Source organism: Microtus pennsylvanicus, chromosome 11 (assembly GCF_037038515.1).
Source record: "Microtus pennsylvanicus isolate mMicPen1 chromosome 11, mMicPen1.hap1, whole genome shotgun sequence".
In the NCBI taxonomy this organism is placed as follows: domain Eukaryota; kingdom Metazoa; phylum Chordata; class Mammalia; order Rodentia; family Cricetidae; genus Microtus; species Microtus pennsylvanicus.
Genome location: NC_134589.1, coordinates 41,288,890 through 41,305,386, shown reverse-complemented (window position 1 = coordinate 41,305,386; position 16,497 = coordinate 41,288,890). Strand labels below are relative to the sequence as shown.

The following is a 16,497-nucleotide window of genomic DNA, read 5'->3' as shown; positions in this document are numbered from 1 at the left end:
GTGTAAGAAGAGTAATGCTGGCAATCTGGGTACATAACAAAGTACTGGAAAAGGTGAAATCCTTCAGTTAGTAAGTAAAGAAGCTGGGCATGGTAGTGCATGCCTTTAACCAGAGCACTCACTCCAGACAGAGGCGAGTTTGAGTTTAGCCTGGTCTGCTGAGCAATTTCCAGGACAACCAGGGATATACTGTGAGATGACCCATTCAATGAAAGAAAGAAAGACAGAGAAAGAAACATATAAGCTAACATTGCAAAGATCTGTAGTAAGAAAGAATCTTTTATCTGTGAAATTATGAAGAAAAAGGGAATTCTTTCAGCTTCACTGTCACACTTCAATCTGTGAAAGTTGTGATCGCAGGGTGTGTTATAAGATATGTGTGTGAAAACAACCAAGCTCAGAATCGTCTGAGGCTTAGGGATTCATGGCTTATTGGAATCTCCATGGAAAAGGGAAAATAATGTATTAAAATGTTTTTTTTTTCTTCCTTGTTTTGTCTTAGGACTCTGTAATACTAATAGATTCAAGTCCAACTTCTATAAAACAACCAGAGAAAAATCAGAAGAAACTTAAGAATTTGAATGATGTACTAGGAAAAAAAGTTAACAAGCCTTCTAAAAATGTTCCTGGTAATTGGATTTAATACTGTTTGATAAATAGTAGGGTGTTTTGGGGCAATTAATTCTGAAATTTCTGGTGCAAAGTTACTGTCTTGTCTCATAAAATAGAAAATGTAGGTGTTTTGTTTGTTTTCTTTCCTTTGAGACAGTTTCTCACTATGTATCCCTTCCTACAGAGATCTGCCTGTGAAGTGGTGGGATTTAAGGCATGTACCATCATGCCTGGCTTTGTTTTGCTTTGTGGGTCAGGACTTCTTATTTTCTAGACTAGTTATTTACTATGTAATTGAGGCCAACATTGAACTCATCTTCCTGTGTCCACCTTTTAAGTGCTGGGATTATAGTGTGTGCCACTTTCCCTGCCTAATTATTTCCATTTTGAGTAAGTTTTTCAAAGAAAAATTGAGCATCATATTTTTTTCCCCGAGACAGGCTTTGGAGCCTGTCCTGGAACTAGCTCTTGTAGACCAGGCTGGCTTCGAACTCACAAAGATCTGCCTACCTCTGCCTCCCGAGTGCTCGGATTACAGGCGAGCATCATATTTTTTTAAACACTGTTTGGGGGCATATTTTAAATTATTGTACTTCTGTATATATACTTAGCAGCTCCCAAACTTGACTATGATTTTTTTTCTGAGTTCATTAAAACACTTCCTTATAGCTAGGTGTGGTGGTACATGCCTTTAATCCCACTACTCGGTAGGTAGATCTCTGAGTTCCAGTACAGCCTGGTCTACACAGCGATTTCCAGGATAACAGAGAGACCCTGTCTCAAAAAAACCAAAGCAAACTAAACCAAGAAACCATTTCCTTATACTATTATTAATATTGGTCTTTATTTACTTATTTAGAGACAGGGTTGCTCTCTGTAGCCTTGGCTGTCCTAGAACTAACTCTGTAGACCAGGCTAGCCTGCAACTCAGAGATCTTCCTGCCTGTGTCTCCCAAGTGCTGGGATTAAAGGCACGGACCACCACTGCCTGGCGCTTTTTTTTTTTAATTTATTGATTTGTGTGTTCCCATGTGAGGGTGTAAGGTAATTTAAGGTGTGAGTCTTCACCTTCCACTTACAGCTTATACATGAGCTTCAGGGATAAAACCTGGTTTGTCAGGCTCTACTACTGAGCTCTCTGTACAGCCCCCAAATTTTTAAATAAGATTTATTTTTTAACTATTTGTTTATTTATTTTGTTTTTTATTTTTTTGAGACAGGGTTTTTCTATAGCCTTGTAGCCTGTCCTGGAACTAGCTCTTGTAGACCAGGCTGACCTCCAACTCACAGAGATTCACCTGCCTCTGCCTCCTGAGTGCTGGGATTAAAGGCGTGCGCCACTACTGCCCGGCTTATTTAGTTTTAAAGATTTATTTATGTGTTGTATGTATATGAGTGCTTGTACAACTGCATGCCAGAAATGGTCATCAGATCCTTTTATAGATGGCTGTGACTGGGAATTGAACTCAGGACCTCTGGAAGAGCAGCCAGTGTTTTGTTTTGTTTGTTTGTTTTTTAGAGATTTATTATTATGTATATAACATTCTGCCTCCATGTATGCCTGCATGCCAGAAGAGGGCATCAGATCTCATTATAGATGGTTGTGAGCCACCATGTGGTTGCTGGGAATTGAACTCAGGACCTCTGGAAGAGTAGTCAGTGTTCTTAACCTCTGAGCCATCTCTACAGCCCGCAGTCAGTGTTCCTAACCACTGAACCATCTCTCTAGTCCCAACTATTTATTGAGACAGGGTCTCATTGCACAATCCTGCCTGGTCTGGAACTCACTATGTAGACCAGGCTAGTCTTGAACTTAGAAATCGACCTGCCTCTGCCTTCTAGGAACTGGGGTTAAAGGTGTGCCTGACCTTGTCCAACTTTATTTTTATTTTTATCATGTGTGTTTGTGTCTGTGTATGTGTGCTGCTTGGGTGTGGTGACAAAGAGGCCCAAAGAGAGCCTCTTTCCCTGCAGCTGGAATTGGAGAAATTTGTGAGCCTTCCACTGTAGGGTGTTGGTTACCCAACTCAGGTCCTCTGGAAGAACTCTGTGTGCTCTTAAGTCTAAGCTCTTTCCCCAGCCCCTGCTATGTTTTTTTTTTTTTTGTTTTGTTTTTGTTTTGTTTTCAAGACAGGGTTTCTTTGTAGCTTTTGAAGCCTTTCCTGGCACTAGACCAGGCTGGCCTCAAACTCACAGAGATCCATTTGTCTCTGCCTCCCAAGTGGTGGGGTTAAATGCGTGCTCAGCCACTGCCAGGCTTGCTTGTTAATTTTTAACATTAAAATATTTAAAATGGGGGCTGGAGAGATGGCTCAGCAGTTAAGAGCACTGGCTGCTCTCCCAGAGGCTGTGGGTTCAATTCCCAGCACCTGCATGACACCTTACAACCATCTGTAACTCCAGTTCCAGGGAATCTGACACCTTCATACCAAATGTACATAAAATAAAGATAAAAAAGTCATTTAAAATCTTTGGGCATTTCCCTAGGCATATTGAGCAAAACTTTAAGATGTGAATTATGGAATTCTGCAGCTAAAAATGAAAGTTGCCCAGGGGATTCCAATATTACCAAGTGGATGAAACATTATTAAATAGCATTCTTATAAATAAAAAGTAAGCTTTCTAAAAATTTTTAAAGATAACTTAAGGTAAGTGGAGATGCTAAACATGTAATACTAACCCAAGTATTGATTTTTCTAAGGAAAAATGAAAATCGCTCCTTTATTTCTTGCCAAAAAGACTAAACGAACAGCCATTCCTGTCCTTGATTTGGATGATAGCAGGTCAGTCCAATATAGATATATAAACATTTAATATTTTATGGAATACAATGTGTATTTATTTGTTTAATTAGATGTCAATGAACATTTGAAATATTTTTATTTTGCATGTGCATATATATGTAGTCTGTTTATAGAGCATATTCGTGGGTATCTGTGCTCATATGTGTGTTTATGTACTTGTGTATAATTGTTCATGTTTGTGTAAATGGAGATCAGAGACAGGAAGCAGGAATCTTCCTGTCACCCATCACCCACCTTCTATGTGGGTACTGAGCATCGAGCTTCAGTCTACACACTTTCATGGCTAGTGCTTGACCCACCTGAGTCCTCTTCCCAGCCTTCTGATGACATTTTAAAACATATTGATAATGCTTACACTACTGGTGAAGGTCTTAGGTTTTTGTAAAAGTTTTGGGAATATTTCACATAAAGTAGCAGCATAATTAAAAAGAAAAGAACAGCCCAGGCTATCAAACTTTGTTCATGACCTTTATTTAATATAATGTCTACAATTTACTAGGCACTATTTTTGGCACTAGGAATGTTAAGGAAAACACAGTGCCTGTCCTCATGAGGCTTATATAGTCTCCAGGGGAAATACAGTCTATAATTAAACATTAACTGGCTTAACAAATGAAAAACTGACATTGTGCTAAGGAAGGTCACAAAATTTTATTAATTTATGTTAAAGAGATGTTTGGTCATTTCCCTGACAAAATGATACCTGATCTCTGAAGGAAAAGCAGCAGCTCACCAAGGGGAGGCTAGTGTTCTAGCCAAAGGGAACTATGTGTGCAGAATCCCAGAGGCTGTAAGGAATGAGCTCAGCACCGGTGATGGGAAGGAAGGATGCTAGAGTGACTTGAGTTCCAGAGCAGGAGAGGATGGGAGATTAACTGGAGAGATAGGTGCCAGATAAAGAACTCGCTAAGAGTGATACAAATACATGAAGGGTTTAGGCATGAATATATGGGTAAACAGATTTGGGTTGTGGAAGTTCAGTGTGCCTTCTAGATGAGTCTTATGACTGCATAAAGAGCTGGATACAGGTTGGTAGAGTACCTTGTCTAACATGCACGGTCTAACATTTCCTTCTGTATATCTCACTTTCATTGCTTCCCGTGTCGGACTTCTCTTGCCCCAGGTGTGTCCTTCTCTTTCTCTGCGTTTTCTTCTTTCTTGTTTTCTTCCCTCTCCAGCCTAGATTTCTCCTATTCATTCTCTCTGCCTGACAGCCCTGCGTATCCTTTCTCTTCCCTAGCTTTTGGCTGTCCAACTTCTATTAGACCAGTCAGGTGCCTTAGTTAGACAGGCCAGTGAAACAAATGCAACACATCTTTACATAATTAAACAAATGCAGCAAAAACAAAAGTAACACACCTTTAAACAGTGAAAGTATATTCCGTAGCATAAACAAATGTAACATGTCTTTGCCCAGTTAAAATAATATTCCACAGACGACTAAGTTTTTCTAATTACAAGATAAATTCTTATTTAACAACAACAACCACCCTCTTGCTGGGAATGTAGTTCACAGGTAGAGTGCCTGCATCATAGTACAGCCCTGAGTTTTCTTTCTATCCCTACACCAAACAGGGACAAGGAAGAAAACTCCCACCTGATGAGAGTCCCAGTTAGCATTTTGGTGGGTGTCTTTTACGACAGTTTTTTTTAATGTATACATATTTGTCTTATTTAATTTTCTAGCATGAGTAGATAAGCAAAAAGAATTTTACCAGCTAATTTATTGGGTGTGTTTAATTTTGAAGTTTTTTTTAGATTTCATTTTGTATGTGTGTATTTTGTGTGTATGCATGCCTGACTGTGCTGGTACATTCATATGCTGGCATGGGTGTGAAGGTCAGAGGAACTTGTGAGTTGATTCTTTCTTCTATGTGGGTTCCAAGGATGGAACTCAGTCAGGCTGGTGTGGCAAATACTTTTACAGTGAGCCATCTCACTAGCTTGAAGATAAAATTTTAAAATGTTTATTTTCTAGATAATTTTCTAGAGAATAATTGTTCTTTAATTTTTTGCATTTATTTATTTACTCATTTGTGTGTGTGGTATGTGTGTGTAGGGCAGAGATTTGGTTTTTCACTACTACCATGTTGGTCCTGGGGATTGAATTCAGTTCATCACTCTTGGTAGCAAATATCTTTACCTGCTGAGCCTTGCTCTGGCCCTAAATAGTGTATTCTTCTTCATTTTATTTTGCTTTATTTATTTATTTTGAGACAGGGTCTCATTGTGTAGCTCTGACTATCCTGGAACCTACTATGTAGACTTGATCCACCTGCCTTGGCCTCCTGACAGCTGGGATTCAAGGCATGCATCACTACACCTGGCTATTTAAATTTTTTATTACATCTGTTTATTTACTAACATTTGTATAAACACATGTCCCATAGCATGCATGTGGAGATCCGAAAACAATTTGTGGGACTTGATTCTTTCCACGTTGTGGGTCCTTGAAAATTGAACTCAGGTTGTCAATATATTCCTTTAGATGCTTCTAATTTTTGCTTTTATTCTTTCAAATTTTCTTCAAAGTCAAGATTCATCAGAACAAACTCAGGATTTTGATATACAATTTAAAGCAAAGCGTGATTTTCTGATGAGTGGTTTGCCAGATTTACTGAAACGACAGATTGCAAAGAAAGCTGCTGCACTAGATGCATACAATGCCGCGAGTACCAGTTTCCAGAGGGTTGTTCATGTGCAACAGAAGGATGATGGTAAGTGTGTTTATTGTGTTTTTATGTTTTTGTCCCTTTGTTTAGACAGTGTCTCTCTCTGTAGCTTGACTGGCCTGGGACTGACTACAAAGACCAAGCTGACCTCAAATTATTTTTGAGCCAGGGTCTTATTCTGTAGCCCAGTCTGGCCTTGAATTTATGTATCCTGGGCCTGAAATTTAGCAGTACTTCTGCTTTAGCCTCCTGAGTGTTGGGATTGAAGATATGAGCCCATACCTGCTAAGTATTTATTCTTACTCTGTGAGAAGAAATCTGATGCTATGTAAGGAATTTTTTAAAAAAGGGGGGGAGTGCTGACTGGGTGGTGGTGGTGCACACATTTAATCCCAGCACTTGGGAGCTAGAGGCAGGATCTCTGTGAGTTAGAGGCCAGCCTGGTTTATAAAGTGAGTTCTAGGACAGCCAGAGCTATAAAGAAGCCTGTCTCGAAAAACAAAACAAAAAAAGGGACCTGTGGATGTCCCTGGTTGATAGGGTACCTGCTTGCATATGGGAGCCAGGGGTTTGATCCTCAGCACCACAAAAGGTAAAAGTGAGGCTAAATCTTAAGGAGAGTGGCACACACCTGTTATCCGAACACTTGGAGGCTGACAACAGGAGTATTAAGAGTTTGGGGCCATTCTGGGCTATAGTGAGACTCTGTTTTTTTAAAAAAGAAAGAGTTGAAGGAATGACTCAGTGGTTAGCAACACCTATTGCTCTTGCAGAGGATCTGGGTCCGAGTCCCAGCACCCACATGGAGGCTCATATCCACCTGTAACTCCAGCTCCAGGGGATAGGGCTTATTGCATTCAGGAAGGGAAAACCCTTCTCTGTCCTCAGTGAGCACCTGTACACGTGTACTACACATACATGTAAACAGACACACTCATGCAAATAAATAATCCCAGCATTTAGGAGGAAGAAACAGGAGAAACTCTGAGTTCAAGGCTAGCCTCATCTACATAGCATGTTCCAGGCCAACTAGAGCTACATTATGAGATCCTGTCTTAAAAAAAAAATAAATTTTTTGTTTGTATTTTATTTCTTGAGACAGGGTTTCTTTATGTAGCCTTGACTTTCTCAGAGCTCGCTTTTAGACCAGGCGGCCTCGACGTCAGAGAGATCTGCCTCCCGAGTCCGGGGATTATTAAAGGCGCCACCACCACCTAGCAATAAATAAAAATTTTTAAAAAGAAGAAAGTGGGGTAGGCTTTCTGGTTTTATGGTATTTTGATGGTGATTTTAGTGATTAAAAGTATATTTTATCTTTTTTCCCTAATCCCTGGAATCATTTACTGATTATGCTCCCATGCAGAGCAAAGAAGGCAAAGGGAGTTTTATTTTATCCCTTATGCCATCCTTGCATTCCTGCTGTAAGGGACCTTGAATGAATACTGTTTTAATGTTTAAACTTGGGCTTCCTGTGAGGCTGGGTCTGACAGTCTGTAGTTCATGGCCTGTCGGGTACATAGCAGGTTAGTATCAGCCTGGACTCCATAGTGAGACTCTGTCTAAAAATAAGCAGGATTAACAACAAACAAACAAAAATTAAAACCTTAGACTCTAAATCAGAATGCTAAATAGTACCTTGGTTTTTTTAACCTACATATTAATATTGATTTAAAAAGAAATGAGCTTGCTGGTATTTGCTCATTTTTGACAAATTAAAGAGAAGAAGAGGTAATTTTTATTAATTGTTTTTTGGTGGCGGTTTTGCTATGAAGCTTAGGTAAGTCTTGTGCTCTCAGCCCTGTGTCAGCCTCTCAAGTGTTAGAATTGTAGGAGTGTACCATGGCACGGCTGAGCTGTGCACTTCGTTCACTCTGTATTCACTTGGGTATTTGATATTTTTGTTAGAACTATGTAGCTACTTTGGTTTGTTTGCTTGCTGGCGTTTTGCTTTTGTTGATTGGTATTTGCTGGGAATTGTATTCATAGTCTCATGAGATTTGTCAGGCCTTTTCATGTTTGCATGCTTGATAGTCCATAAATGGTGGATAAATTAGGATATTTCTGTGTTTTTTTAGGGTATTGGTTATGGCATTTGAAGCCACCTTCTTGTCCTCTATTAACTGAATTTAAGGAACTGAATACTAAAGTAACAGATCTCTCAAAATGTGTTGTTGCTCTTGGTGAATTTTCAACATTGAATTCAAATCCAAGAAATAATTCAGCTGTTGTGGTAAGTTCACAGTAACTATCCATGATTACATGGGTTATTTTGTCCTGGCTTTCAGAAGAAAATACTCAGCTGTTTAGCCTAGGGGGTTCTTCTTTTCTTAGGCTCTAGTTTTAAAAATAAATCTAGTTGAAATACATATTCTCAGCCAGGCAGTGGTGGCTCACACCTTTAATCTCAGCACTCAAGGCAGAGGCAGAAGGATTTCTGAGTTCGAGGCCAGTTTAGTCTAACAGAGCTAGTTCCAGAACAGAGAAACCCTGTTTCAGAGCTTTATAAATAAATAAATAAATAAATAAATATATATATATATATATATATATATATATATATTTAATTTTATGTTTATGTGTTCCTGAGGGCATGTATGCATACCATGTATGTACAGCTGCTCACAGAGACCAGAAGAGGGCATGGCATGCCCTAGAACTGGAGTTAACAGGTAGTTGTGAGTCACCTAATGCTGGGAACTGAAGCCAGGTCCTCTGAAAGAAGAGCAGAGTGTCCCTAACCACTGAGGCATCTCTCTGGCCCCTCAAAGAGCTTTAAAAAAAGCATCAGAATAATTGTTGGGCGATGGTAGCACATGCCTTTAATCCCAGCACTCAGGGAGTCAGAGGCAGGCTGATCTCTGAGTTCAAGGCCAACCTGCTCTATAGAGTGAGTTACAGGACAGCTAGGGCTACACAGAAAAATCCTGTCTCAAAGAAAAAGAAAAAAACCCATCAGGATAATTAATAATAGAGCCAGGCATGTGGATACATGACTATAAATCAATTATTGGAAGGCTAAGGCATGAAGATGATGAATTTAAGGCCAGTCTGGGCTATACTGAAATCTTGTCTTTATTTAATTTTGAGAAAGTGTTTCAATTTCATTGTTGCATTGTCTGGCATGGAGCTCACAATGTAGACCAAGCTGACCTCAGACTCACAGAGATTCACCTGCCTCTGGGATTAAAGATGTATACTACATGCCTGGCAAGATACTACCTTTAAGAAAAAATAGAATAAAAGGCAATTTTAACATAATATTAGGTTATACAGCACATTTAAATACTTTGTTATTACAAAGTATTTGCTAAATATATATTAGGTTCTTCCAAAGCTAAGCTACATTGATAGTGACTTTCTAGGCAAGAAGCTTTTGGTAGTGTTGTGGCTAAGGTCATAGATGGTATGGACTTGTTATTGCTCATCTTGTTCTTCATTGCAGTCGATGAAGACAAGGAACGATTTTACTAAAGAAGTAAGAAATCTTTTGCTGGAGGAAATAAAGTGGTCAAATCCTGAATTTTCTTTAGGAAAATATTTTCCCTTGCTCCTAAAAAAACGAATTGAGCACCAGGTACTTTCTGAGGGTCATGGTAAACAAGGTTAGTGATAATCATTGTCTTTTATGTCTACACTTGAGTTTTGTCTCTTTTTATGTTTGTTTTGTTTTGTTAAGACACTTTTTCTATGTAGCTTTGGCTGTACTGGAGCTCACTTTGGACCAGGCTGGTCTTGAACTTAAAGAGATCAGCCTGCCTCTGCCTCCTGAATCCTGGGATTAAAGGCCTGCACCACCACCATCTGGCTTACATTTAAGTTTTGAAAAGATGAAGACCCAGCCTTTGCCGCTTAGAAGTGGTTAGCACAGACAACTGTGGCAAGGGAGATTGATTAGGCATGCAGTGTAGTGTTTGCTTCTGCTAACTTCCAGAGATCCAACCCTGGCAGATCTAGTTATGCTAGAATGCTAATCACTCATTAATGAAGCCTTAAATGAGGTCATTATAACTTATGAATCTCTTACAGAAGGCAGTCTAAATATTAATTAAGGTTTTCATCTTAATGTTGTAAGACTGTAGGATATTTGTAAGTAATAGGATGATTATTGGGTATTGAAAATTGTTTTTGTTGATTAGTAAGCACATCTATTTCTTTTGATTCCCAAAATAGCAAGTCTACAACTACAGCTTCATGTCAGTCAAAAAGAAAGCAAAAGGAAATGTGTGGAAACAGGAAATCAAAAGTCAAAAAGAAAGAAACCAAATGAACATTCATTGAGCCCAGAAAAGATACAGGAGAAGTCAGAAGATCTTGACAAAAGGATCAGCTCTTCTGGGATAAATCTAGATTCTTCCAAAGGTATATTTCTAAATATCTCAGGGAAGAAGTGAATTGCTTTAAGAGCATGTAAAACCGGGGGCTGGAGAGATGGCTCAGCGGTTAAGAGCATTGCCTGCTCTTCCAAAGGTCCTGAGTTCAATTCCCAGCAACCACATGGTGGCTCACAACCATCTGTAATGAGGTCTGGTGCCCTCTTCTGGCCTGCAGGCAGAAGCATACAAAATAAATAAATAAATAAATAAATATTTTAAAAAAATGTTTAAGAAAAAAAAAAGAACATGTAAAATCAAGACAGAAACAGTAGAAGATAATGATATTCTGATAGTAGATAATGACAGAGTCAGTAGTAGCAGAAATACTCTCCTGACAAATTGGATTTTTCCCCCCTCATCTTTGAACACCTGATTTTTAACCTCTCAATGTCGCCCCATTTTGAGACAGTCTCATGTAGCCCAGGCTAATTTCAAACAAAGATTACCTTAAGCTTCCTCCCTCAACCTACCAAGTGTCAGGATTTTAAGCATGCCATATTTAGGCATATTTCTGGGGATTGAACCCAGGCTTTAGTGCATGCTAGGCATATATTGTATCTACTAAGCCACACTGTGAACCCATAACCTGTCATTCTCCCCATTTTTAAACAATTTAAACACCTTCTGATGGCCTTGAACTTACTCTTCTATCTCAGCCTCTCAAACAACTGTTAGCTGACACAGAAGCATATTCGCATCTTGGTGTTTAATTTATGGTTTCAGTTCCTCTATAAATATATGTGCTTTTTTGTTTTTATACAGAAGGTCCTGTTGTGTATCCCTGACTGGCCTTGAACTCATGAGTATTCGGATTGTTGGCATCCACCACACTTTTTCCTTCTACTTAGGGTCTGTTTTTTTAAGCCAGAGATCAGCCAGGACTGGTAATGTAGGCCAATGATCCAAGGTACTTAGGAACCGAGTCAGAAGGATTACAGGTTTAAAGTCTTACCTGTGCTATAGCCTTGAGTTGAAGGCCAGCCTGAGAAACATAGTGGGAACTGTTTCTGAGGCTATGGCACAGTGGTAGGTCAATCCCCAGACCTATAGAAGGAAATGAATGAAGGAAGGGAGGGAAGGAGAGAGGGAAGGAGAGAGGGAGGGAGGGAGGGAGGGAAACTTTTGTTTCCTGTAATCATACTATTTATATTGTTTTTCAGTATATTTTGCCTTTCTACACATTCCTATTCAGCATATATGTATACACACACACGTCCACACATCTTGTGCAAAATACTTTATTGAGTTAATTTTTTTGTTATTTTTTGTTTCTTAATTTTTTTGTTTGTTTCTTATTTTTCAAAACAGGGTTTCTCTGTGTAACCTTGGCTGTCCTGGAACTCACTGTATAGACCAGGCTTGGCCTCAAACTCACAGACATCCGTCTCTGCCTCTCTATGAGTGCTTGTATTAAAAGGCCATACCGCCCAGTTTTTTTTTTTTTGGTGGTGTTTTTGTTTTGAGAAAGGGTTTCTCAGTAGCTAAGTAGCCAGTCCTGGAACTTGCTCTGTGGACCAGGCTGGCCTTGAACTCTTGGAGATCCACCTGCCTCTAACTCCCAAGGGCTGAGATTAAAAGTCACCACCCAGCTCATTTTTTGTTTATTGAGGCATGGGTTTTGTCTGTACTGGCTGTCCTGGAACTCACTCTGAAGGCAAGGCTGGCCTCAAATTCATAGATCCTTTTGCCTCTGCCTTCTGAGTGTTGGGATTAAAGACATATACTACCACACTAGATTCTATTGTGTTGATTTAATTCATCTATTTTTTTTTTACATTTTTTTAATTAAAAATTTCCACCTCCACCCCGCCTCCCTTTTCCCTCTCCCTCCCCCCCCACTCCGCACCCCCCAATCTTCTCCCCCTCCCTCTCCAGTCCTAAGAACAGTCAGGGTTCCCTGCCCTGTGGGAAGTCCAAGGTCCTTCCCCCTCCATCCAGGTCTAGGAAAGTGACCATCCAAACAGGCTAGGCTCCCACAAAGCCAGTACATGCAGTAGGATCAAAACCCAGTGCCATTGTCCTTGGCTTCTCATCAGCCCTCATTGTCCGCCATGTTCAGAGAGTCCAGTTTTATCCCATGCTTTTTCAGTCCCAGTCCAACTGGCCTTGGTGAGCTCCCGTTAGATCAGCCCCACCATCTCAGTGGGGCTGATCTCATCTATTTTATATACAATTTATGGAATGTTTTAATATTTGATATGACATGTCACGTACCATTTTATTAAAAGAAATTATTATTATTACTTTTTTTTTTTTCGAGGCAGGGTTTCTCTGTAGCTTTTGGAGCCTGTCCTGGAACTAGCTCTTGTAGATCAGCCTGACCTCGAACTCCCAAAGATCCGCCTGCTTCTGCCTCCCGAGTTCTGGGATTAAAGGCATGAGCCACCACCACCTGGCAAAATTCTTATTTTATTTTATGTGCATGGGTGTTTTTCCTGCATGTATATCTGTACACCACATGTGTAGATGGTGCTTGCAAAGGCCAGAAGAGGGCATTGGATCTCCTGGAACTGGAGTTAGACAATTGTGAACCATCATGTGGATGTGAGAAGAACCTTGGGTCCTCTGGAAGAGCAGCCAGTGCTCTTAGCGTCCAGAGAGCCATCTCTCCAGCCCCATTACCTACCATGAGGGATATTTTTATGAATTGACTTTTTTAAGTATCCTATAAATTTTCTCACCTTTATAAATCCCATTGAGATTTTGAGTTTTCATTGGTTGGCATATTAGTTTGGTGAGAATTGCCACCTTGGGAATCTTCTGTTAGAAGTGTAGTCTTTGTCTCTTTATTCAGATTGGCTTCATAGATCAGAGACTGCTTTTGTTCTTTAGCCAGCTTACTGGTTTCTGTACTACACGCTATTCTTAATCGTTCATATTATCAAATATGGTAATTTAAAATGTAGTTATTAAAGGTTGTGATGCACATACATTACTCTGTTTTTAATTGTCTTCTAATTTATTTATTTGAGACAGTGTCTCATTTTGTAGCATGGGCTGGCCTGGAATTCACTATGTAGACAAGATTAGTCTCATATTTGGAGATCTGCATGCCTCTGCCTCACGATTGCTGAGATTAAAGGTGTGCAGTTGGTTATTTTGTGTGTGCATGTGTTTTGTTTTTTTAAAGGTGATTGAGTTTGGTATGACAAATTTTAAATGTAATGTTTAAAAAATTCATTTTTGCATCTTATAAATAAAGTTATTTCTATAGATGTTTTTATTACACTTGTAATAAAATAAATATCTAAGAATGTTTTCTTATGTCAACGAATGAATAATGCCTATGTATACTTATTCTTGCTTTAGATTCTGGAACTGAAGACATGCTTTGGACAGAAAAGTACCAGCCTCAGACTTCGGCTGAACTCATAGGCAATGAGTTAGCTATCAAAAAGTTATATAGGTTGGTAAAATTTGTAAAGGAATTAAGAAATAGTTTATTGATGTAGTTTTGCTATTTAGACTAAAATTTGAAAACTACCAAGTAATTATATTATATGGAAAAGTCTTTTTTTGAAATAATTTCAAGTAAAAAGCTTCTCTTTTTGGCTTGATGGTGTACTAGGGCAGCACTAGAGAAGCAGAGGCAGGTAAATATCTGTGAGTTCAAGGCCAGTCTGTCTACAGATTGTGTTCCAGGACAGCTAAGGTTGTTTTGAAAAACCCTGTTTCCAAAAAAAAAAGTTCTTTTTATTTCTGTTACCACTATTGAAACTATTGCATTAAACTTTTCAGACAAATTTATATTTGCTGGTCATGATTTTGACACCTGTAATCCCAGCAGTCTAGAGATGGATGCAAGAGGACCATTAAATGCCAGTTTGAACTACATAGCAAGTTTTAGGTTTCTTTTTTTTTTTAAATTATTTATTTATTTATTATGTATACAATATTGCCTGTGTGTATGCCTGCAGGCCAGAAGAGGGCACCAGACCTCATTACAGATGGTTGTGAGCCACCATGTGGTTGCTGGGAATTGAACTCAGGACCTTTGGAAGAACAGTCAATGCTCTTAACCACTGAGCCATCTCTCCAGCCCAAGTTTTAGGCTTCTTGGATTACGTGATACTCTTATTTTTTAAAAAAAAATCATAGGTACATATTAAGTTATACATTTTTGTTTGTTTTTTTGAGACAATTATACATTTTGTTTGTTTTTGTTTTCTTTGTGTAGCCTTGGCTGTCCTAGAACTAGCTCTGTAGACCAGACTGGCCTCCAGCTCACAGAGATCCATCTGCTCTGCCTCACTAGTACTGGGAATAAAGGCGTGTGCCACCACCACCCAGCAATTCTTGCTTTCTAATCAGCAGGGTTGTGTTACTATTAATTCAGGTCTGCAGTTCGAAAGTTAAAATTGACTGGCTTTGTAAGGTTCATTATAGTGTGTCTTTAGTGGTCATTCTTAGGATTTCAAATTACCTTTCCAAAAGCTGGGCATAGTGGTATGCGTCTTTAATCCCAACAATTGGGAAGCAGGTGGATCTCCTGTAAATGCAAGGAAAGTCTGGTCTAAACAGCGAGTTCCAGGATAGCCAGAGCTATATAATGTCTCCAAAACAAAATTGCCTTTCCAGAGCCTGGCATCATTGGGTGTACTCCTGTAATCTTAGTACATGGGAGGCTGAGGAAAGAGAATTATTTTGAGTTCAAGGTCAATAACATAGCCAGAGCCTGTCTCAAAAAAATAAACCTCTAGGGATCATCATGATGACTCAGTGGGTAAAGGTGCCTGACAGCCTGAGTTGTTGTTGTTGTTCTTCTTCTTCTTCTTTTTTTTTTTTTTTAATTTTTGTTTGTTTTTCAAGACAGGGTTTCTCTGTGTCAGCTCTAGCTGTCCTAGAACTTGCTTTGTGGGATAGGCTAGCCTCAAACTCACAGAACTCCATCTGCCTCTGTCTCCTGAGTGCTGGGATTAAATAAGTATTCCACCACTGCCCAGCAGTTTAAATTATTTGTATTAACTCATTTCTTTTATGACAGTTGGTTAAAGGACTGGAAAAGAAGAGCTGAATTGGAAGAAAGACAAAATTTGAAAGGAAAAAGAGATGAAAAACAGGAAGGTATTTTGAATTATAGTTTTTTTGTTTTTTATTCATTGGACATTTTTAGAGTTAGATTAGCTAAAATTTGCATAAATTAAGGATTCGTATATTTCATATTTGATTTTTTTTATTCTTTGAGAATTCATTTTATAGTATTTATTGGCAGGAAATCTGTGGGATTTAAATCATTGCTGTGTTTCATGAGGAATAAGAGCTACCTAAGCAATTAATCATTTTATTTGTATTTGAATAATTTTCCAGATTCATGGGATACAGACTTTAAAGGCAGTTCAGATGATGAAGAGTGTCATCTTTGCAACACTGTTCTGATAACAGGCCCAACAGGAGTGGGAAAAACTGCTGCTGTGTATGCTTGTGCCCAGGAGCTTGGATTTAAGGTCAGTTAGCTACAATGAATATTCAAATAAGAACAGAAAAATAAACTTGCCAGTGTTCTTGTAGTTCCAGCATTAAACGGGTGAAGCAGAAATCCAAAGCCAGCCTGTGTTAATGAAGCCCTGTTTCTTTTCTTTTCTTTTCTTTTTTGGTTTTTCGAGACAGGGTTTCTCTGTGAAACAGTCCTGGCTGTCTTGGAACTTGCTTTGTAGACCAGGCTGGCTTTGAACTCACAGAGATCCTCCTGCCTCTGGGATTAAAGGCATGTGCCACCACTACCTGGCTAATGCCCTGTTTCAAAAAGGAGAAAAATGTGATGGGAAGATGACTCAGTTGAAAAGGTGCTTGAGGACTAAGTTCATATTCCCCAGCACCTGTGACAAGCTGCTAAGCAGTGCAAATCTGTTGTCCCAGGGCTGGGGAGGAACAGTCAGACAAATTGATGGAGCATATCAGCTGGCCTCACTAGTCATGAATATCAGGTTCACCCAAAGCCCCTTTTTTCCTTCCTTCCTTCCTTCCTTCCTTCCTTCCTTCCTTCCTTCCTTCCTTCCTTCCTTCCTTCCTTCTTCCCCTTCTTTTTTTGTTTTGGTT

General features: G+C 39.2%; 1 protein-coding gene across 3 annotated transcripts in view; it reads left to right on the top strand.

Annotated features, from left to right (window-relative positions):
• The window catches only part of Atad5 (ATPase family AAA domain containing 5), a 49,768-nt gene that overhangs the window by 14,404 nt on the left and 18,867 nt on the right, over positions 1–16,497 (top strand). For all 3 annotated transcript variants that reach the window (XM_075991425.1, XM_075991426.1, XM_075991424.1), the window contains exons 5-13: positions 503–629; positions 3,314–3,395; positions 5,949–6,133; positions 8,164–8,318; positions 9,531–9,690; positions 10,259–10,447; positions 13,771–13,867; positions 15,446–15,525; positions 15,769–15,905. In XM_075991425.1, the coding sequence (XP_075847540.1) occupies positions 503–629; positions 3,314–3,395; positions 5,949–6,133; positions 8,164–8,318; positions 9,531–9,690; positions 10,259–10,447; positions 13,771–13,867; positions 15,446–15,525; positions 15,769–15,905 (1,212 nt within the window). The remainder of the gene's footprint in view (positions 1–502; positions 630–3,313; positions 3,396–5,948; positions 6,134–8,163; positions 8,319–9,530; positions 9,691–10,258; positions 10,448–13,770; positions 13,868–15,445; positions 15,526–15,768; positions 15,906–16,497) is intronic.